General features: G+C 27.4%; 5 protein-coding genes across 11 annotated transcripts; 2 read left to right on the forward strand and 3 right to left on the reverse strand.

Moving 5' to 3' along the window:
• Window positions 1-145: 145 nt before the first annotated feature.
• On the reverse strand, window positions 146-1,042 carry LOC124426042 (peptidyl-prolyl cis-trans isomerase NIMA-interacting 4). The gene is made up of 4 exons (XM_046967259.1): window positions 902-1,042; window positions 691-811; window positions 477-596; window positions 146-381 (listed from the first exon to the last, which is right to left on the reverse strand). The coding sequence occupies exons 2-4, from the start codon at window positions 793-795 to the stop codon at window positions 223-225; spliced, it is 384 nt and encodes a 127-aa protein (XP_046823215.1). The 5' UTR covers window positions 796-811; window positions 902-1,042; the 3' UTR covers window positions 146-222.
• LOC124426032 (cullin-4A) lies at window positions 1,008-7,423 on the forward strand. 3 transcript variants are annotated; one of them, XM_046967240.1, is made up of 12 exons: window positions 1,008-1,141; window positions 1,858-2,267; window positions 3,543-3,906; window positions 4,010-4,198; window positions 4,296-4,442; window positions 4,564-4,750; window positions 4,849-5,041; window positions 5,142-5,443; window positions 5,524-5,754; window positions 5,824-6,102; window positions 6,184-6,336; window positions 6,411-7,423. In XM_046967240.1, the coding sequence occupies exons 2-12, from the start codon at window positions 1,946-1,948 to the stop codon at window positions 6,504-6,506; spliced, it is 2,463 nt and encodes an 820-aa protein (XP_046823196.1). In that variant the 5' UTR covers window positions 1,008-1,141; window positions 1,858-1,945; the 3' UTR covers window positions 6,507-7,423. The 3 variants fall into 3 exon arrangements, with proteins under 3 accessions (XP_046823196.1, XP_046823194.1, XP_046823197.1); XM_046967238.1 differs by lacking the exon at window positions 1,008-1,141 and adding an exon at window positions 1,488-1,621; XM_046967241.1 differs by lacking the exon at window positions 1,008-1,141 and adding an exon at window positions 1,621-1,723.
• Window positions 7,354-22,253, reverse strand: LOC124426033 (mitochondrial intermediate peptidase). Of its 3 annotated transcripts, none has more exons than XM_046967244.1 (11): window positions 22,170-22,253; window positions 11,873-12,064; window positions 11,534-11,796; window positions 11,270-11,456; window positions 11,110-11,189; window positions 10,816-11,004; window positions 10,577-10,718; window positions 10,164-10,502; window positions 9,868-10,089; window positions 9,566-9,796; window positions 7,354-9,477 (listed from the first exon to the last, which is right to left on the reverse strand). In XM_046967244.1, exons 2-11 carry the CDS (start codon window positions 12,005-12,007, stop codon window positions 9,178-9,180), a joined length of 2,088 nt encoding a protein of 695 aa, XP_046823200.1. In that variant the 5' UTR covers window positions 12,008-12,064; window positions 22,170-22,253; the 3' UTR covers window positions 7,354-9,177. The 3 variants fall into 3 exon arrangements, with proteins under 3 accessions (XP_046823200.1, XP_046823198.1, XP_046823199.1); XM_046967242.1 differs by lacking the exon at window positions 22,170-22,253 and adding an exon at window positions 12,333-12,474; XM_046967243.1 differs by lacking the exon at window positions 22,170-22,253 and adding an exon at window positions 12,266-12,404.
• LOC124426031 (histone deacetylase 6) lies at window positions 12,588-18,996 on the forward strand. 3 transcript variants are annotated; one of them, XM_046967236.1, is made up of 18 exons: window positions 12,588-12,726; window positions 13,330-13,503; window positions 13,664-14,086; window positions 14,145-14,242; window positions 14,309-14,482; window positions 14,602-14,794; window positions 14,915-14,974; window positions 15,238-15,327; window positions 15,408-15,514; window positions 15,583-15,726; window positions 15,792-15,898; window positions 15,972-16,141; window positions 16,233-16,573; window positions 16,668-16,863; window positions 16,942-17,071; window positions 17,146-17,837; window positions 17,915-18,202; window positions 18,264-18,996. In XM_046967236.1, exons 1-18 carry the CDS (start codon window positions 12,724-12,726, stop codon window positions 18,339-18,341), a joined length of 3,468 nt encoding a protein of 1,155 aa, XP_046823192.1. In that variant the 5' UTR covers window positions 12,588-12,723; the 3' UTR covers window positions 18,342-18,996. The 3 variants fall into 3 exon arrangements, with proteins under 3 accessions (XP_046823192.1, XP_046823193.1, XP_046823191.1); XM_046967237.1 differs by lacking the exon at window positions 12,588-12,726 and adding an exon at window positions 12,874-12,937; XM_046967235.1 differs by lacking the exon at window positions 12,588-12,726 and adding an exon at window positions 13,098-13,118.
• LOC124426034 (GPI mannosyltransferase 4) lies at window positions 18,789-22,148 on the reverse strand. The gene is made up of 4 exons (XM_046967245.1): window positions 21,338-22,148; window positions 20,858-21,258; window positions 20,216-20,754; window positions 18,789-20,070 (listed from the first exon to the last, which is right to left on the reverse strand). Exons 1-4 carry the CDS (start codon window positions 21,537-21,539, stop codon window positions 19,155-19,157), a joined length of 2,058 nt encoding a protein of 685 aa, XP_046823201.1. The 5' UTR covers window positions 21,540-22,148; the 3' UTR covers window positions 18,789-19,154.
• Window positions 22,254-22,377: the final 124 nt, after the last annotated feature.

The following is a 22,377-nucleotide window of genomic DNA, read 5'->3' on the forward strand; positions in this document are numbered from 1 at the left end:
TTTCATATAATTATTTTCATATCCAAGAAGATTCGCAATAAATCTTTGGGGCACAAATTATGAAACACGTAAGAGAGATTATGTGAATATACATATATTTAATCTTATATATTACTGGTAAATGTTAAGAAAGTTATTTTCAAAATACTATGTAAAAAAACTTTTAATAATATTGTATATTAACAATCAAATGAATATAAATGAAATCTTACTGCTATAAGATTACTTTTTACCTTCTACCATTATTATATGATAACCAAACTTCGTTTTAACTGGTGGATCCGTATAAATGGGAGAACTTAAATTAGAAATGGGCAGTGCAAAGGCTGCTTCTTGAAATGGACCAACCATCGAACCACGTGTCATCCATCCAAGATCCCCCTTAGAATAATAATACAATATCAATACAATATAATATTTTACATTTTTATTTTAAAATAATGTAAATGAAAAAAAAAAAAAGAAACAGTTTGTACCCCAGATCGTGCTTTGTCTTCACTATATGTTGCTGCCACTTCATTAAATTTTTGTCCAGCTTTTAGCTTTTCCATAGCTTCTAATATCTTGGATTGTTTTTCACATAATATGTGCCTAACCTATACGAATCAATGAATTATAATATAAAAGTATTCCATTGAACGACATGTATAAATACAAACATTGTATATATATATACATATATAAGCATACTTTTACAGTAGTTCCACCTTTTTTTTCTACTTTTTCTCCTTTTCCACTTTCTTCCGAACCTTTGGATTTACCAGCTTTAGCGCCGGCGTTCTTCTTTGGTGGCATCCTTCGTTATTCAAAGCTATGAAAAATATGTTAAAGATAACATGAATGACGTCATCGATCATTGAATAAAACCTAGATACGAGCTTTTATTTCCCTCTCTACTAACCTCTATTTTCAATCACACAAATCACAAGGTATATATAAATTTATGAACGATGTAGAAAGTATGTTAACTCGTCAATAAAAGTGACAATCATAATCGTTTCGTGACAAAGTGATTTCAACTTCTTAAAAAGTTGCTAGTTTTACGTGCATTCGATCTCAATAGATTTATTTTTAATTCATTTCGAATTCGTTAAAAACTTAAATAACATTGTGTCATTTTGATACACCATTATTATATGGGGTATGTATAACGTCATAGAAACGTTATGCTCACTTAAAATCCTTGTTCATGATACATTAAATTAGGATGATAAAAGATGATCAAACTTTGTATAATCGAGAACATTTTCTCATGTCGATCATCATGACATTCATCTTTTGACATTTGCAAAATAATAAGTTTGAATAACATTGATGATACATTTTCGAGTTAAGGGATTGAAAAAGGAAAAAAAAAAGGAAAAAAAAGAGAGAAAAAAATAAAAATAGCTAAAGAAAAATTGTAAATATAATAAACGAAGGAGGAACAAATGAATAAATTCGTAGGGGAGAAATTTGTTTTTTGAACGAAACGAAAATTGAATTACGTTTGAAAAATCAGCAAAATAATAACGAAAAGAGTAACGTTAATATCGCAATATCGACGCGCACGCGCAGTCGAGACGTCTCTCGTCGGTAGGCAATTGTCTCTCGGGAGATCCGTCACATATATGCATGTAGAGTACGTCCATATCGGGGGATAAATAAGAGCTTTTCCGCTCTCTTTCTCTGTCTCTTTCTCTTTCTCTTTTTCTTTCTTTTTCTCGAAAGTTGTATCGAAAAGGTACCTGATTAGAAAAAAAAAAAAAAAAAAAAAAAAGAAAAAAAAAAGAAGAAAAAAGGAAAAGGGAAAAAGAAAGAAAACTACCGCGCGTGCGAGAAGTGGAAAGTGTAAGATACGATATTTCGTTTATTTAGCTTTGAAGTGCTTCACGGAGGAACGACAAATAAACGAGTGACTTTAAACCATCGATGCCGAGGGCCAGCGGCCGTGTGATGCGCGCATATGTCTAGACTCGGAGGTACCCAGGTTCTGGGCACAGCACAGCAGGTGAAGAGGACAACCGCCGAGCACACGGCGGTGCTTAACTTTGTTGGTGGCAAACGTAGCAAGCTGTCGTCTGCGGTCTCGTTAACAGAGATCGACGATATCGAGAAGATGACGGATACGGCCGCGGCGGCCACGGCCACGACCGATACCACACAGAAGAGGGCGAATTTTTCGGCGTTGACCGTTGCTAATCCGAATGGCGTAAGCAAGATTTCGCCAAGCTTAGCAAGTGCAAAGCCTGGCTCCGCGAGGAAGCTTGTCATCAAGAATTTCAAAAGTAAGAAAGAGTATACGGACGGGACAACTTAACCTCAAAACAGCGCTTTTACTGTTCTTCTGTTATCCCTTAATCTTTCTTTTTCTATCACATTGCCCTTCTATATTCTATTTTTTTCTCTAGCTTTTATAATATATATATATATTTATATATATTTTTTTAATTTTATTTATTAGCTTTATTATCATTATCTCTTATCTCTGTTTCTGAATTTATAATATAAAATTTGCTCAGATTGCTTGCTATCGTTTCTTTCCCTTTTGCATTCTTGCTCTCTCGCTCTCTCTCTCTCTCTCTCTCTTTTTCTCTCTTTCTCTCTCTTTCTCTCTCTCTCTCTTTCTCTCTCTTTCTCTCTCTTTCTCTCTGTTACTCTACGTCATTTCTTTTTTTTATTTCACCATCTATAATATTTCTTCTTGCATATGTACCCTTCTAATAATTTTGATGATTCCGTCGAAAATTTTTAACGTCCTTCTTTTGTAACTAATAATAGGAGAACGACATAACCTATCCTGGCATCAATGCAAATTCATTGTCCGTACTTTAAACTGATGTTATGTATTTTAGGATTATCATCATTTGCTTCTCAACATTTCGCATCTTTAATTATTTATCCCTATAAGATTTTATGTACTGATATATTTTTTTCTCTGAACGAATTTCGTAAAATTCTACGATTGTCATACGTTTTCGTTATCGAGATGGGGTAATATTCTATAAATGGATCTACGTCATTTTTATTTTATTTTTTGAAAATGCTCAATTTTGTAAACATTTGAAATAAAATATATATAGAGTCATCTATATATTACATGTTATGCTTTAATCTTTTATAGAAAATAAAGTGATGACAATGAAATTTATGATGAGAAATGTATTAGAAAATTTCTTTGTCATTTATAAAATATATAAAATTCATAAAATATATTATTTTCACATGATGTTTTTGTACACTATATTGTTTTTCTGGAATGATCTGTAACTATAAACATATATGAGATATCTAAAAATACATTTGTTCTAATGTATATATAAATCATATACACGTGTTTCTGCACATGATATCAATTTATATAAACATGGGAAGTATTTCATTATAAAAATTTTGAAAATAGATTATGAAACATTAAAATGTATTTGTTGTACTTCCATGAATCTATTAAAGAATTATATTTTGTGTATTATAGTCCCTTTAAATGAAGTCTCAATTAGGAATAAAAAACTTTCTATAAATATTCATAAATATCAATGAGTTATTGTATCATGTTTCTGTAGATAAACCAAAATTGCCAGAAAATTATCAAGAACAAACATGGGAAAAGCTGCAAGAAGCTGTAATTGCCATACAAACAAGCAAAAGCATCCGTTATTCTTTAGAAGAACTTTACCAAGCTGTTGAGAACATGTGTAATCACAAAATGGCATCAACTCTTTATGCGAATTTAACAATACTAACAGAATCGCATGTTAAAGCTAATATTGAACAGTTTTTGGCAGAATCCATGGATAGACATATATTTTTGAAAAAAATGAATGAATGTTGGCAATCACACTGCAGGCAAATGATTATGATAAGAAGTATCTTTTTGTACCTGGATAGAACATATGTGTTACAAAATCCAAGTATATCTTCAATTTGGTAGGCATTTCTTAAAATAGTACAATAAAAGTTATTTGATATTTATACTAATATGCTTAGTATACTACTAATGTAATTGTTTTTTTTTTGCATATGTTTCTAGGGATATGGGGTTACATTTGTTTAGATTACACATAGTGCTAAATAATTTGGTGCAAACTCGTACTGTTGAAGGGTTACTTATGCTTATTGAAAAAGAACGACAAGGGGATACAGTGGATAGAACTCTTTTAAAATCGTTATTAAGAATGTTGTCTGATTTACAAATTTACCAAGAGGCCTTTGAATCTAAGTATGATAATTTACCATATGTGTTAATATATCTATATACTATATAATAATATGCAATTCTCTTTTTATAATGTATTATTAATAACTATATTTCATAGGTTCCTGGTAGCAACAGAAAGATTGTATGCAGCAGAGGGCCAAAGATTAATGAATGAACATGACGTTCCTGAATATTTAGCACATGTAGACAAACGCCTGCAAGAAGAAAATGAACGTTTATTACATTATCTTGATACATCAACAAAGTATGTGTTCTTGCAATTATTGTTATTGTTATAATAAGTGTACTTAATACTTTTTAACTAAATAATATTATATATATATAATATTACTTAATAACTAAGAGTATAATATTTTTTTTTTCAGATGGTCTCTTATACATACGGTTGAGAAACAATTATTGTCTGAACATATTTCAAGCATTCTACAAAAGGGTTTAAGTGGTTTATTAGATGAAAATAGAATTAGTGATTTATCATTACTTTATAATTTATATAGTCGAGTAAAAAATGGTCTCGTCGAACTTTGTCTCAATTTTAATTGTTACATAAAGGTATGTATATTATTAAACATTTAATTTATATTTATATTATAGTAATTTATATTATGAATAGAAATAAGTTATTAAAAAATAATGCAATGATTTTCTAGAAAAAAGGTAAAACAATAGTTATAGATCCAGAAAAGGATAAGACTATGGTACAGGAACTCTTAGATTTTAAGGATAAAATGGACAATATTGTTAATACATGTTTTCACAAAAACGAAAAATTTGCTAATAGTTTAAAGGAAGCTTTCGAAGCTTTCATAAATCAAAGAGCAAATAAACCAGCAGAATTAATAGGTATTATATTTAATGAATAATATATTTTAATGATCTTGAGTAATTAAATATTTATCAAAATAATTAAAAAATTAATATATATTTTTTCCTTCCATTGCAGCAAAATTTGTCGATTGTAAGCTACGCGCAGGTAATAAAGAAGCCACGGAAGAAGAATTAGAACGATTATTAGATAAAATTATGGTATTATTTCGTTTTATACATGGAAAGGATGTATTCGAAGCTTTTTACAAAAAAGATTTGGCAAAGCGTTTGCTAGTAGGCAAATCTGCATCTGTTGATGCTGAGAAGTCCATGTTATCTAAATTAAAACAAGAATGTGGTGGAGGATTTACAAGTAAACTGGAAGGAATGTTCAAAGATATGGAACTAAGTAAAGATATTAATATTGCTTTTAAACAGGTAATTCATTATTCGATAGCAAATTTGTAAAAAAGAAATATTCAATTAAAACTCATACTTTTGCTTTTATGATTTTGTAGTATGCGGGGAATCTGCAACATGAATTGTCTGCAAGTAATTTAGACTTAACAGTTTCAATACTTACAATGGGATATTGGCCAACATATCCCGTAATGGAAGTTACATTACCAACAGAAATGGTGCAGTATCAAGATGTATTTAATAAATTTTACTTAGGAAAGCATAGTGGAAGAAAGTTACAATGGCAACCTACTCTAGGGCACTGCGTTTTAAAAGCTTGGTTTAATCAGGTATATTATTGCATAAGTATTATAAAACGTATAATTATGTAAATTTTAATGGCATAATTTTTCTTAAAGGGCAATAAAGAACTACAGGTATCATTGTTCCAAGCATTAGTTTTAATATTATTTAATGATGCTGATAATCTTTCGTTGGAAGATATTAAAGCTGCAACTAACATTGAAGATGGCGAACTTAGAAGAACTTTGCAATCTTTGGCTTGCGGGAAAGCTAGAGTTTTACAGAAACATCCACGAGGAAGAGATGTAGCTGATAATGATAGATTTGTTTTTAATGCGGAATTTACGAATAAATTATTCAGAATTAAAATAAATCAAATACAAATGAAAGAGACGGTAAAATCTATAATATATATTTCTATAAATAATCCTGTAATTTTTAATTGAAATTACTTAATTAAATAAATTTTTTCACAGAACGAAGAACAAAAAGCAACGGAGGAAAGAGTGTATCAAGATAGACAATATCAAATAGATGCCGCGATTGTCAGGATTATGAAAATGAGAAAAACACTCACGCACAATCTCCTCATTAGTGAATTATACAATCAATTAAAGTTTCCTGTTAAGGTATGCGCATTAATATCGTTATAAAAGAATAATAATAAATAACTAATTTTAAATATTTTTCTTCGTATAATTAGCCTGCTGACTTAAAGAAGCGGATTGAGTCACTTATAGACAGGGATTACATGGAACGGGATAAAGATAATGCAAATCAGTACAATTATGTCGCGTAACCTGAATCAAATGCCAAAATTACGTCAGATTGGTTCAATTTTACATTTTCTAGTAAAACGAATCAATTAATTTTGGCGCTTGCCTATTGTGAATGTGTAAAGTTGAAGAAAGGAACAAAAAACTTTAACTGGTTAACTGTCAACGTGACGTTGCAGTACACAATCAGTTCATAAAAAAATACCTAGAATGGACCTCATTGTTTTGTTTTTTGTAGTAGTGCATACGGACACTGGACAGTTACAGTAATTTTTCAACAGTGCTTTACTGTTATCCTTGTGTTATTTCTAGATTTTGCTAAAAAGGACCATGTGCAAAATATCATCGATAATGCAGCAGTTTAAGATGTACCAACAATTTTTTATGCTAAGCAGTTTTTCACAGCATATTAAAAGATAAGCAGATGTAGTGCAAAACAACAAACATAATGTAACACTGTAATAGCTACAATGAAAATAACTTAAGAAATGAGAAACATAATGTACTAATTCCTTAAAAAATCGGCGACAGTGCGTTAATTGTAATAGATTTAAACTTTGCACCATATAAAACTTTGAAGAAGTTTGGCTTAAATATTCAAAATTATCCTGACACATAAAACTATTATTGAAAGTTAAGATTCTGGAGACCATATTACACTTACGAATCTCAGTTAAACCAAGGATAATAACTGTTTACAATAATTACAACAGGAACTTTAATTTTACAGTTAAATTTAATAGGCATTGTTGCAGCTGATTTTAGGTATAAAATAAAATAAAGATTTGTACAGTGGAAAAAGTATAGAGGTATGCAAGAAGTATTTTTAATTTACTTTTACTAACACATCGTGTAAAAAGTTTAAGGAAATGTAGAAAAAAAAATCCTTTTATTGAAACGAAATAAATTTCATTTGAACAGATTATATTAAAGGAGATCACTATGCCACACTACTTTGTAAGCATCTCGACATAGTACCTTACAATACAGTTCAGTAGTTATGAACGAAGTTTTAACAGAAAATATTATAACAGTTGTGATACTAAAAAGAACATGTTCATCTTTCTTGGGAAAAAAGTAATAGGATAACACAAATTTATTAGTAAATAATAATGAGAAACACTGTGGAAAAAAATATTAACTTTAAATATTAATGTAGGAAAATTAAAAAGAAAATTCTCATTTTTTTCAATTGAAACTCTAATATCTCCTCACTGCTTACATTATATGCTTTTTGCATATGTAAGCAATAAAGAAATTTATATACTATATTAATACATGCAATTGCAAAATATGTCTTATCAATATTTATTCTTTACATTCGAAATTGTACCATAACTTCGTATGTATCAACTGTTCATTTATAAAAAGGAAGTGATAAAAAAGATTAATTTGCTTTTGAAATAAATGTATTTATGTAAATCTTATGAGCTTAATTTTCATGTGAGCCAATAAATTAGCCCGTTTAAAAAAGCTTAAAATCCTAGCCAATTCACTACATTAATAATATATAATAATTATAACACATTTACGAAAGAATAATAATATAGGATTGACAGAAGTCTCCTTTATTTTGTTATAAAAGCGACTTGTATATGTGTGTGTGTGCGTGCAAGTGTGTGTGAAACGTATGTATATATTACTTTAAATTGAGAAGTGCATTTTCAAGATATATTCTTAATGTCTTCAATATCTACAGTGTTTCATGTTATTATATACTTGTTTTTTCTTTTTTCATTTTATAGATTCAATTTCTGGTGCCTTCCATCATTATATGTATATTATCATCTAGATCTGCTTATTTTTTATTATATTTAGTAAATGAATTGAGATATCTATCATATTTTAAGAGAACATTGTAGTCGGTGTTTGTTTTATTATTCTAGAATTAACACAATTATAAATAAATGATTTCTTTGTGTTACACAGGAAAAGGTAATAAAAAAAATACGAATATTAATATATAATAAATTATGTATCTGTGTCCTAGGGATGTAACTTTTTCACTCTGCTACATCAATTAGAAAATTAATGTTTCGAAGAAAATTTCATTTTTCCCCTGAATCTAATTTTAGAACATTTGACTTTGATTTATGCAAATATTATACATATCTATAATACAAAAGAAAAATTCATGTAAATTATATCTGAGGGAAATGTATTGATTTCTTTTTTTTTGCGATTTGATAAATATACAAAAAATTGCTACTTATTTGTGGATATATACAATAGATAATATCGGTTATTATCGACAGGTACAAAATTATTATGCAAACGTATTAATAACAGATAATTGCTAAAAAGTAATGTAAAAATTTTTAATATGTACGAAGAATGTACGCTAACATGATGAAACGAATAATTTATTATTTAGTAAGTTTGTTTATTGTATTTACGTTACACACCTATAAATACAAAAGTACCGTTTTATAATAAAATTCAAAATTTTAATTCATGTAACCTTTCTAAAATTTAGTTAGAATAAATTGGACATTTGTACTGAAGTGATAAGTGAAAATTTCTTAATAACGTATCGTTGTTCGTATTTTATTATACAATCAATTATAAATTTACTTAAAAAATAATTTTTAGAAGTTACAAGTATATTACTGTTAATACTTTATCGTGTCTAAACTGAAGAATTTATTTGATAAATACAATTTCTTCTAAAATTGCATATCAACGCGAAAATTATTATTTTAATGCTTTTATTGTTTTCATATATTCATTTCTTATATCAATTTCATTTAATAACGAGTTTGCAAAATTACTAGGATTAGCATTTTTGTGTAGAAAATCAGAAACTAATAATGATGGAGGTTTACCACCACCGTGTGCTAAACATTCCCAACGATATTTCTCACCAGCAACTCTACTCAGAGGATCGTGTTGAAAGTATGTTTGCCAAATCCAAGAGGCTATTGCACGTGATATTAAATAAGAATAATATTTGGCACCGTATCCCACTAGATGAGAAAATCGCAACTGCCATGCCTACAGACAAAAATAATGAATAATTATCATAAGCAATATATCCCATATTCATAATAATTTTCTGCATTTTTAAAAAAAGAATACATACTGTATTTTCAATGTATGGTAAACCATAATATTTTTCTTGAATATCTTTTAAAATTTCTGTAGTAGATCTTTCTATTTTATTGCTATGATAAACATGATCTAACATACTATAAAATACTTGATTTTGCAGTTCTGATGCGCAAAAAATATATTTCGAAGCGCATAACTTTTTTAACAAATTATCTGACATTTGCTCGTTCGTTTGATAATGTTTTGCAAACATAGACAGTACCTAATCAAAATATCAATTAAAATTTGCGTAAGACTTTACTCTGATAAATTTTTTATTGTACATAAGCTTACTCGTGGATCGCCTGCAAAATATTCCATTAACACGCTCGGTACTTCTGCAAAATCTGTACTGCATCTGGTACCTGTCACATGTTGATATTTTGTTCTACCTAACATAGAATGTAATGCATGTCCCATTTCGTGAAATAAATTATCAACTGAGGATGGATTTAGTAAACATGGATTAGACCATTTAGGTGATGGTAAAGATAACATTAAAACAACTATAGGAGTCTGAAAATATACATTATTGTCAAATTATAAAAGTAAATAAAAAAAATAACCATTTTTTTTTTTTTCAATGTTACCTGATAAGTTCCATTGGACAACTGTTTTCCACCTCTAATAGCAAAATGACAATCTTGATTAGGTTTTCCTTTTCTTTCAAAAAAATCACAATAAATGTAACCCAATGTTGTTTCATCTTTATCAATCACAGCTAATTTATGTATATTTTGTGCCCATACTTCACCACATAAAACTGGTACAGATTCCAGTCGTATTCCATATAATGCTTGTACAAGATAATTTAAACCATCCATACAAGAGCCAAGAGAAAAATATGGAGCAAACTCATTGTTGGAAGTATTTAACCATGTCTTTTTAGCCATTGAGATAAAATAGGCTGTATCCCATGGCATCAAATCCTATACAATATAAATAAATTATTAATTGTCTTCACTAATTATAAAATTAATTTATTTCTGGAAAAAAAACGAACTTGTTTTATAGACGATTGAATATCTTTCATTTTTTGCATCTCTTGAAAATCTTGCATCGCTTTAATTTGTAAATTATCATTCAAAATATTAAGAAAATCATTTACTGCTTCAGGTGTTTGTACTGTACTACCTTTTACAGCTCTGTGAAAAGAAATAATGTCTGAATAATAAAATAATATTGCATTAAATATAATATTCATTGGCAGAGAATATTTCATTAAAATTTAAATAGAATTACCTGTGGACATATGTAGGAAATCCACATATTTGTGCCAATTGATGTCTACAATTTAAAAGCTTAACCAACAAATACTCTTGTTGTTTATCAGGGTATAAGAATAGCTTGTAAGCTGCTTCACGAACAATAGTATTAGATGAATCTGTATAAAGTCCACTTACTAATATCTGACCATTGTGTATCTCAAAACTGAGAAAATTAGCTAATGTAAAATAATGGTGGCAACATATAGTAAAAATATTTTCATATATCTTTTAATATAAATATTAATAAATTGGATATCATTATACTCACTTTTGCCTGATACTTTCTGGCAAAATATCAGCCCTTATAGAGCGTGTAGTAACAGCACCAGCCATAAATTTCTGACCTGCCTTAATTATAAATCATTTATTGAAAAAATAAATATAATTACTAATAAATTAATAATACAATATGTATATACTGAGCTTACTTGTAGGATATTGTCATTTAACATGACGACTTGTTTTCTTTGTTCTTCTGGCAAATGAATACCACTTTGTTCGAAATCAAACAAAAATAGCTTGGCAACATGATCATCAATGGGAGAAGTTTTTAAAATGTCTCCATTCTTTACAACATGCTGTAATGCATTATATAAGTCACGGTGAGTATTAAGTCTGTTAAAAAAATAATATAAATAATGTTAATAATCCAATTGCAATTATTAACAAATGAATAGATTTAAATTACATACTTTTCAACGACACTACTTAGTGATATAGAAGCATCCTCCGCAGCTTCAATAAACTCTATATTTGGATGTGCAATTCTAATGAATTCTGCCAAATCTGCAACTTTACATAAAGTGTCAGACAATTCATCAAATATCTCTACCATATTTCTCTTTCTGTTAACATCAGTTACTTCAGCTATAAGTAAATCAGTTTGAGTAAATGCACGATCCTTCAACGTTTTAAATCCGCTTGCATCTTTAAGTTCAGGTATACCAAATAAACCCTATAATATAAGGAATATTTAGCGATATACTTAAACAATGTATTTATAAATTTTATTATATAAAAATTGAACTCACAGTCTCCTTTTTGGACAAACTAAATCCATGTTCTATTTTTGTAATAGAATTGAATGCTGTTGCTAAAGGTGACCATGTATTTACATGTCTATACATTTTGAGATAGTTTAAAGAACACTTGTTGAATGGCATCATTTTGTTTTATTATTTATTTAATTAAAATATTAAACAAATGTAGATATATCTGCCAGTCTACAAAATACGAAATACATAAGAGATTAGAATAAATTAATTCGGACACTTTTATTGAGGTTATAATCTATGATTCGCGTATAAAATATTATATATACATATATATATATATATATATTCTCTATATATTATATTTTATTATATATATATGTATTATATATAAAAGTATAAAACATTTCATAAAGAATATAAATAGTACACAATTTTTTCAAATTTATCTTCGAATTATTTTTTTTTTTTTTTATGATTAGAAACAATAAATGAGTACTTCATCTTATTTGTATATTTTATACAGTCTCACGCATAATGCACTGCTCTTCTTAACAAAGATTACTTTCACACATATATTAGGTTTGTTCTTTTATTTTAATTATATATTTATTTTTTCTTTTGTTTTTTGGTGAACGATGGCGGCGTCATAGTCTGACGACGCTGCGCAATGTAGACATGTAACTCTTTTTAAATTAAGAAATAAATTAAATATGTAATGAAGTTAAAAAAATGAGAAAATCGAGAATTTCCTAACTGATAAAGATAAAGAGTTAATTATTATTAGATCCGTTGAACGGTCATTGGTGGAATTTTTATAAATATGCAGTTAAATGTATAAGAGAAATTTTTTGAATTTAACAATTTTCAAGGTTAACCAAAGATAACAAATGGTAAGAAATAATTCCTATGCTTTATATATCTGTGAATAAACATTTAGTTTAGTACAATATTATATAATTACATACATATATATGTATATATATATACACATATATATAGTATATATATATATATATATTTAGTCATTATGGATGACAATACATTCCAGTGGAAGGGATGTGCTTATATATATAAGGACATATTCGACGTTTATACTCCTACGTATATTTACTGACAGATTAAATATATACAAAAATTTCTGAGTTTCTTTGTATTTAATACTTAATATTTTTTGTTTGTTTTTTATTTTTTTTAATATTTATGTTTTCGTCACGTTAATTTTTTTAACTCAATATTTTCATCATTTATTTACAAATTATTAAGTATATATATATATATGTATGTATGTGTGTGTTTTCACGTATGCATAGTATATGTATAATATGTGAAATATATGTGTATATGTAGTATATTGCAATTTTGTTCTTGTTTTTATTTTCTTATTTATTATAATTTATATGCATATTATGATTTTGTTAGTTAATATATTTTATATATCTTAATATTTACAAAATATCACATAAAAGATTGTTAAAATAAAATATTATTAATAGTCGAAAACTGGATTAGAGGGAAATTTGTTTGATGCTGTGAGGCAACTAGCAGAGAGTGAAATTCAACTTATTAAAGCTATTGAGGAATCTACCATGGATTGTCAAAAAAATACTACGGATATGAAATCTACAACAAAAAAAAAGAATACCAAGAAATCATCTAAACTTTCAAATGTAAGAATGATTGATCATATTAATTTATAATGTATTAATGTATTACAATGTTATATATTGTTTACAATATATAACAAATATTATATATTGTATATAATAAATATACAATAATAATATATTTCAATAATTTTTATTTTTATTTATTTGTTATTATGAATAGATTCGACCGTCTGCCGCTTTATTGGCTGCGAAACAAGAGGCAGTACAGCGCAAAATATTACAAAATAAAAAGTCTAACACAAACTTTGTATACGACATTTATCAAAAGATAAGAGATGCATATAGTATTGTGCATAAGGAAACTGGTATTGTTTATGATCATTCTATGGAGGAACATAAATGTTTGTGGGATGAAAATTATCCTGAATGTCCAAATAGATTAATAAGGATCTTAGAAAGATGTAAAGAGTTAGAATTGTTGAATAGATGTAAATTAATTTCAACCAGATTTTGTACAGAAAATGACATACTTCAAATGCATAGCCAAAAACAAATAGATATATTAAAATCAACCAGTGGATGTATGGACCTGGACAAATTGGAAACATTGTCTTCTAAATATGATGCTATATATATACATCCAGTAGGTAGATTATAGATAATAATCTTAAGGAATTAAAATTAATTAATTTATTTTTCAGTCCACTTATAAATTATCTTTATTGGCTGTGAGTTCAACAATAAGTTTAGTAGAAAGTATTTGTAAAGGAGATATACAAAATGGCATGGCCATTATCAGGTAAAATGCAATTATTTTTCAAAATCTTTTAGATTATTTATTGTCTTTAATTCCATTATATTTCAGACCACCTGGACATCATGCAATGAAATCTGAATATTGTGGATATTGTTTTTATAATAACGTGGCTATTGCGGCAAAAAAAGCTTTAAATGATAATTTAGCAAATAAAATTCTTATTGTTGATTGGGATGTACATCATGGACAAGCTACTCAACAAATGTTTTATGATGATTCACGGTATTATTTTGATTAATAAATAATTTTTTATTTTAATAAATAATTATTCATTTTAAGTTTACAATTAAGTCCAGTAAGAATTATATATTTATTAATATTACTTTATATTTTCTTTTTAGTGTAGTTTATTTTTCAATACATCGTTATGAAAATGGAACATTCTGGCCTAATTTAGAAGAATCTAATTTTCATTACATTGGTAAAGGTTTGGGAGAAGGTTATAATTTTAATATACCACTTAACAAAACTGGTATGACAAATGCTGATTATATTGCAATATTTCAACAAGTTTTATTACCAATGGCTTATGAGGTAAATAGTATAAATCAATTTTCTTTTTAAATATTAATTTAGAGACTTTATATAAAAAAAATGAAATGCTTCCAAATTATAAAAGAACATAATGTAGAATTAATACAATATTTATTATAGTTTCAACCTGATCTCATAATAGTCTCAGCTGGTTATGATGCAGCTTTGGGATGCCCAGAGGTAAAATAATAGAATTTATTTAACTATTGTTTTATTTTTCCTATCCTAATTCCATCCAGATCTTATTATTTCTGTTGGATTTGATTCTACACTTGGAGATGAAAGAGTTAAGAAAAATGATTTATGTATAATTTTCGACTACATTCTTATTATTTATTTTTACTCATGCATATTTTTTCTAAAAATTATCATCATGCATTACTAGAATAGAAACTTAAATATAATATGTATGTATACGTGTATATATTTTTTATGATGTAAAGGGTGAAATGGAAATAACACCTGCATGTTATGCTCATCTATTGTCATCCCTATTGAGTTTGGCAGCTGGAAAGGTAGCTGTAGTATTGGAGGTATATTTTATAAATTACCTATGTAATCTATTTATATAATTAATTTTAGAAACTGATAATCAATGTATTTATGTTGATAGGGTGGTTATTGTTTAAAGTCATTGGCTGAAAGTGCTGCACTAACTCTGCGAACATTATTAGGTGATCCATGTCCTATGTTGCAAACATTACAATTACCATCATTAAGGTAATTATAGTGAAATAAAATATTTAACAAGAAAGTTAATTCATATTACATATTACATGTATTTTTAGTATACGCGATACGATTTTAAATACTATCTACGTTCATAAACAGTTTTGGAAATGTTATCAATATCAAGACCAATATAGTATTAATAATAGAATTGACAAAAAAGAAGAAAATAATGATCAACATTTGCCTGTTGTTAATTACAAGTAAGTTATACTATAGTATATAATGTTTAAAAAAAAAATTTATTATCACTTGTATACTTATATAGGGGAGAAGTGTACAAGCCAGATATTTATGAAACAAGAAATTGTTATCCTGTACAAAGTAAAAATACTCTTGAAGCATTAGATAAAAAATTAGATTCATTGATAAAATGTAAGTCCTTCGTTATAATAACATTAATTTTATATTTTGAATAATAATATATTAAAAAGAAGTATTTTTATAGTTACAAATTTATCCAAAGCACCTAACAAAGTATGTATTGTATATGACAACAGGATGTTGAAACATTGCGATACTATTAATAACACACATCCAGAAAAGCCAAATCGAATTTTAAGCATTTATAAAAAACATGAAGAACATGGTTTATTAGACCGGTGCTATTTACAACAAGTATGTAATTTTGATTTATTTAATTTATTAATATGTACATACATAAGACATCTGAAATTAATAACTGAATTATACATTATATTTGATAAAGGGAAGAGTGGCAACAGAGGAAGAAATATTATTAGCTCATTCACAAGACTACATTCATGCAATAAAAAAGACAGAAACATTTAAAACCAAAGATTTGGAAAGGCAAGCATTAAAATATAATTCTGTTTATTTGCATAATGAAACATGGTTTTCTGCTTGTGTATCTGTTGGCTCATTACTTCAAATTGTGGACAATGTATTAAATGGACAAGCACAATCTGGAGTTGCAGTAATAAGACCTCCAGGACATCATGCAGAACCAAATCTGGCATGTGGTTTTTGTATTTTTAATAATGTTGCAGTAGCAGCAAAATATGCTCAAAATATTCATAATGTAAAGAGGTAAAAAGAATTATTTATTATTTAATTTAATTGAAAATTGTAATAGTCAAAATATAAAAATTAAAGAGATTAAAATTATTTTCATAATTTTCAGGATATTAATAGTAGATTGGGATGTACATCATGGAAATGGAACTCAATCTATTTTTGAAAATGATCCAAATGTACTTTATATATCCATTCATCGTTATGACAATGGAAGTTTTTTCCCACATTCTAAATACGGTAATTATACTTCTGTTGGGTCAGGGTTAGGAGAAGGTTATTGTATAAATATACCATGGAACAAAGTGAGTATTATACTATATAATTTTTATTTTTACCTTTCTAACAAAGATTTGTTATTGTTATTGTTTTTTTTCTCCTAGAAAGGAATGGGAAATGCAGAATATATAGCTGCATTTCAACAAGTTGTTATGCCAATTGCTTATCAATTCAACCCAGATTTAGTTCTAGTCTCTGCAGGCTTTGATGCTTGTATTGGAGATCCACTAGGGGGTATGTGATAATATATATATAAAATATTATTAACACAATTATTGAATAATATAAAAAAAAATATTTATTTTAAGGATGTACAGTGACTCCAGAAATGTATGGACATTTAACACATTGGTTATCTTCTTTGGCAAATGGACGTATTATACTTAGTCTGGAGGGAGGTTATAATATAAATTCAATTTCTCATTCAATGGCGATATGTACAAAAGCGTTACTTGGTGACCCATTACCCCTGCTAGATGCTTCGTTAATACCATGTTCAAGTGCAATACATTCTATAAATAATGTGTTAAAAACGCAAAAAAAATATTGGCCCAATTTAATGTTCAATTTATCATTGCCAAAAGAAAATCTCACGAAAATTGCTACTTATAAAAAGATGAATGAGCAAGTTAGAAATTCTAAATTTAATGAACATTCAGAATCCAAAATTGCTTTAGAGGGTATTGAAAATGAAAAATTGGATATCAAACTTTCTTTTAATAAAAATAGTATGAATTTAGTAACGGATGAAGAAATATTGAAACTTCAAAATGAGATAGAAAATATAAAAATTAAGAATTCAAAAACTATGAAGGAAATGACAACTACAGAAATAGCTAGAACATGTGTAAATAAGGATCAACAAAAAGAGAGACAGAGAAGAGAAACTGCAGGAAGTTCTAATAATGCAAGTGGTAGTAATGATTTTGGAGAGAATAGAGGAATTTATGATGGAGCTGCAGCAACAAGTTTGACCGATTATCTCTCTGATAATCTGCAGGTAATGATTTTTTATTACTGCAACTTTTTTTTAGTTGTTTCTATGATCGCATTAAAATATAAAAACTTTATATACAGGCATTAATAGCTGGAGAAATGTTTGCTGTTATACCATTGCGCGATTGTCCACATCTAGATACTGTTAATGATGTACCATCTCGTGGTATTGATGTACATTTACCATGTATGGAATGTGGTAGCAATGTTGAAAATTGGATTTGTCTACAATGTTACACCGTACATTGTGCAAGAAATATCAATCAACATGCATTATTACATGCTGATGAAACTCAACATCCTTTGACTCTAAGTTTTAGTGATTTATCAGTTTGGTGTTACGGATGTGAAGCTTATATTGACAATCCGGTAAGATATTTTAATATTATAAAAAATAAGAATTCTATGTAAATATTTATTACGATTTTAGAGATTATATGCAGCTCGGAATGCAGCACATCAAAGTAAATTTAATCAAGATTCACCATGGACTTATGAGGGACAATGAATTAGTGCCATATTTTGATTATAATTACGTGTAGCTGATATTGATAAAATTAGAAATTTATTGGAATGTTATTATTTAGTATTTTTACATATTATTTTTAGTAAATTCTAAATAATCTGTCTTTACTAAATTTTTAACAAAAATTGCTATTCTTTTACAAAATAATCTATATATAATTAGGAATAGAAAAACGAATATATATGAAATATGAAATATAATATGTTTGCAATATGATACTAATTTTATCACTATTATTAATAACTAGTATGCTCGAATTTAACATATATTAAAATATTCTTCTATTGTAATAATAGGAATCTGATTATGTTGATTTAATACATTGCCAAAATATAATGAAATTTATTATGTATAAATAATGTAAAGTTTATTTTACTAAGGAAATAGTGGATAATTTTAGAGAGAAGATATTTTCTTAAACAGCAAATATTTTCATAAAGTCTCTATATATGTCAGGCGACTACAATAATTAATAAATACATAGATATATATATACGTAAAAATACATTCGCTTATAAACATATAATTTTTTTTATGATAAATACTTATACTTACATTGCAATATTTACAAAACTCTAGTCGACATTCTTATGTAACCATACTTTATAAACATAAATAAAAAACAAGTAAAATTAAATTAATTTTGTACTTTAAACTTACAGTTTGATAAAATATACAATGCATGTATAATACAAGAAAATAATTGTTTCAAGTAATTATTAAAAATTTTACATTTTTGTTTTTGAATAGATTTTCGTGATGATAAAATATGGAATAATTTATTTATTACTTTTTCTATGTAAACACTGAATTTTTAGTCTTTTTTACAAATTGTGTTGATTTTTCAATCTTGATTAATGCTAATCTAAACTGTCGAAAAAACATAAATATATCATATATAAGTTGCTTTATTGAACTCTGATTAAAAAGACTATTATTCTGTATATTTATATGTTCAAGAATTGTTTTTAATGATGGCAATTTTTCAGTCGAAACGTGTGGATACGTCCATACAATATAATACTTAAATAATAGAGTATTATTTTGGAAATATTCAGCAAATTCTCCTACAGCACTATAAGGCAATGTATAATACAATCTATATGGTATTCTTTTATATTTGAATTTTTCTTCACATTCCTGAAGTTTTTGTGTAATACTATTATACACTTCTGTCATATTCTTCGAACCTTGTTCATAAAGATAAAAGTCTTTGGTCAAGCGATACTTATGATTGTCACTACTAACATATGTTTTATGTGTATTTCTTAAATGTAAAAGTGCAGTTGGTATGGGATATATATACGATGTATATAAATGTATATGTGTGAGATGAGGTTTAGCTTTCAATTCAGCACTCATATGTGATGTTAGAGGGAAAACTCCACCTTGATGTACAAAACCATAAAATAAACATAATATGATGTTAAAAAAATACCAAATAATTTGCAGCTTTGTAAGCTTAAATATTTTTTGTGGCATATAATTAGTTCGATTATTTTTTTTAATATGTGAGGTAATATCAACTCCAGGTACATGATATAACTTTGGAGCATATAAGAAAACCAATGGTAATATCACAGGTATTATAAAACGAGGTTCTTGATGGGGAAAAAAAGATAATAATGCTACAGGAACAATAAATGATGTTGTCATTAAACTAACTATACTTTGTATCCGTGGTAATTCCAGCCATTTTCCTTTTAAACCACTGCAAGCAATTAATACTCATTAACATGCATGCTACTTTTGGAAATATAAATATTATAAAATTTACAGTTTAGAAAACTAAAATTATGTATAATAATGCATTTTAATTATTCTAAATTTTTATATTATTATATTAAAATATTCACCTGAATGACATCCTTGCAAATGTAAGTAATCCAATAATTCCAAGTACATTGTATAATAGAGGAATGTTTAATAAAAAATGCAAAAAGCGTGGATGTAAACCATGACTTTCTAAATTTTTAGAATTGGCATTATATTTTAAAAAATTAAGTGGTGTCACTACAAAATTATTCAAACTAATATCCAAATTTCCTATCTCTCCCATTGTTAAGTAACCAAAGTAAAAACTATCAACTATGATAAAGAAAATAGCAGCAGGTATGCCACAAAGAATAAAAGTAAATATTCTTATATGAAAATGAAGCAAACCAATAGTTCTTGAACCAAGACCTCTTTGTAACCAAAAAAATACAGGAGGAAATGCAAATGCAACAAATGTTGGTCTATTAAATATACCAATAACAGTAATGGTAGCTATTTTAAAGCAATGATTTAAAGAATGTGAAGGTAATGATCCTAAAAGTTTATAATATTTAACACGTTCCACTCCATTTTTAGCTTCATCATATTTGTTTGAAAGATAATCACTCTGTATAATGACCTAAAATGACAAAAGTTTGTTATTGTTGCGCTTATTTTATTATATATTTGTAAGTGATTTGTTCTATTATGTTTCCTATGTTTGTTGAAATGGAATTTTATACCTTTTCTGAGTATACCATGCACTGTGAGGTATAGAATAATAGTAAAGAAGTCAATGTTAATTCAATGGAATTTGAAAACACACGTGTAGCATAAGTTAACGTTACATATGAACTTGCAAATGTAATCAATCTCACTTTATAGTTTTGGCCACACATACAACATATCTTATATAGGCAGTAATCCGATACGAATGATAAAATACACATAAAGAGTCTTGGAAAGACTATAAGATAATATGGTGATATTAAGGATGTACCAAAGAAATAAAATGTATACGATGAAAGAAATTTTAAAACTGAATAGGATGTGCCCACAATTATTTGCGGTATAAAAACAGTTCGAATGGGAAATGTTGCATTATATTCCCATGGTTTGTAAACATCTATGTCAAAACGATCTCCTGTAAGAGTAAACGCGTCATCGTACATTTGTCATGAAAATTTGGACCTGATAAACCTACTACAATAAAAAGTAGTTACCTGATATAACTTCTATAGCTTGAAAATATTCATCCGGATGTATATATCCAGTTTGTGGAATAAAAGTCAAAAAAATTCTAAATGCAGCTAAAACCCAATATAGTTTCATTTTTCTTTTTATAGGCGAAATAGGTTTGTATTCATCAATAGATCTGCGATATTCGGTTATGTGACGCATTATTTTTGAGTAAGGAAATATCATGAATTAATAATTTAATAGTTATAACTTCGAAAATTGTCATTCGATCATCGAATTAGATTGTGTATATTCAATTTGCCTCATAATAACAAATGAATTAGTTTTACATATTAATACATCCTTTTAATAACGACATAATTTCTAGTACAACTTAAATTATGTTAAAATTTTAATTATATCATAAATGTTAACATCACTATATTAAATTATCAACGTTTTCTGATAATTTCATAAAAGCCGCGATCGTTTTTTATCACCGTCAGTACTGTCAGTAAATCTCAATGTTTACTCACTGTCAGTCAGTACTGCCAAGATGACACAAAGCATAGACCATTACGTGTATTACGAATAGCATAGTCTCATAGTAAAAATATCGAACTCTAGAGGATGAACAGGTAAACGTTATGTCACTATAATTTCTCCTCTTTCTTAGGAATATGTGATTGGTCAATATGTTTCCGTAATGTCATTGGATTAATGATGTAATATAAAATAAGTATCACAGAGATACAAGTATCTATGACGTATTACGTATTATTAAAAAAATTCTTTACTTAAAGTACTCAAGATTATATTATATTATATATTATATTGAATATGACAAGGAGAGATAATATATTCTTATATGTTTACCTATTTGTTGACTATAGTTCTACTATTCGATAACGGGATAAACACGTCAGCAGGGTTGCCAGACAAATTCTCACACGAGGAAACACCGACGTCATATCCCCACTACACTTTACTACGTCACTTGTGTCACGTGACATAAGATATGTATCGTCATACGTCGACGTGCCTATAATCTAACCTAATCTTAATAATTACTACATACTGCTAC

This window comes from Vespa crabro, chromosome 8 (assembly GCF_910589235.1).
Source record: "Vespa crabro chromosome 8, iyVesCrab1.2, whole genome shotgun sequence".
NCBI lineage: Eukaryota > Metazoa > Arthropoda > Insecta > Hymenoptera > Vespidae > Vespa > Vespa crabro.

What these genes read in the sequence shown, in the direction of transcription:
- LOC124426042 (XM_046967259.1), bottom strand. Translation starts at nt 795, where the DNA reads ATGCCACCAAAGAAGAACGCCGGCGCTAAAGCTGGTAAATCCAAAGGT. An exon ending in AAGGTGGAACTACTGTAAAA is followed by an intron (nt 597 to 690) that starts GTATGCTTATAT and finishes TGATTCGTATAG; the next exon opens with GTTAGGCACATATTATGTGA. An exon ending in AAGACAAAGCACGATCTGGG is followed by an intron (nt 382 to 476) that starts GTACAAACTGTT and finishes TATTATTCTAAG; the next exon opens with GGGGATCTTGGATGGATGAC.
- LOC124426032 (XM_046967240.1), top strand. Translation starts at nt 1,946, where the DNA reads ATGTCTAGACTCGGAGGTACCCAGGTTCTGGGCACAGCACAGCAGGTG. An exon ending in TATCTTGATACATCAACAAA is followed by an intron (nt 4,443 to 4,563) that starts GTATGTGTTCTT and finishes TTTTTTTTTCAG; the next exon opens with ATGGTCTCTTATACATACGG. An exon ending in TAAAAGCTTGGTTTAATCAG is followed by an intron (nt 5,755 to 5,823) that starts GTATATTATTGC and finishes TTTTTCTTAAAG; the next exon opens with GGCAATAAAGAACTACAGGT.
- LOC124426033 (XM_046967244.1), bottom strand. Translation starts at nt 12,007, where the DNA reads ATGATGCCATTCAACAAGTGTTCTTTAAACTATCTCAAAATGTATAGA. An exon ending in TTTCCTACATATGTCCACAG is followed by an intron (nt 10,719 to 10,815) that starts GTAATTCTATTT and finishes TTCTTTTCACAG; the next exon opens with AGCTGTAAAAGGTAGTACAG. An exon ending in ATTTTGCAGGCGATCCACGA is followed by an intron (nt 9,797 to 9,867) that starts GTAAGCTTATGT and finishes TATTTTGATTAG; the next exon opens with GTACTGTCTATGTTTGCAAA.
- LOC124426031 (XM_046967235.1), top strand. An exon ending in AATCATCTAAACTTTCAAAT is followed by an intron (nt 13,504 to 13,663) that starts GTAAGAATGATT and finishes TATTATGAATAG; the next exon opens with ATTCGACCGTCTGCCGCTTT. An exon ending in AGGTAGCTGTAGTATTGGAG is followed by an intron (nt 15,328 to 15,407) that starts GTATATTTTATA and finishes TTATGTTGATAG; the next exon opens with GGTGGTTATTGTTTAAAGTC.
- LOC124426034 (XM_046967245.1), bottom strand. Translation starts at nt 21,539, where the DNA reads ATGATATTTCCTTACTCAAAAATAATGCGTCACATAACCGAATATCGC. An exon ending in GCATGGTATACTCAGAAAAG is followed by an intron (nt 20,755 to 20,857) that starts GTATAAAATTCC and finishes TTGTCATTTTAG; the next exon opens with GTCATTATACAGAGTGATTA. An exon ending in TTTGCAAGGATGTCATTCAG is followed by an intron (nt 20,071 to 20,215) that starts GTGAATATTTTA and finishes AATTGCTTGCAG; the next exon opens with TGGTTTAAAAGGAAAATGGC.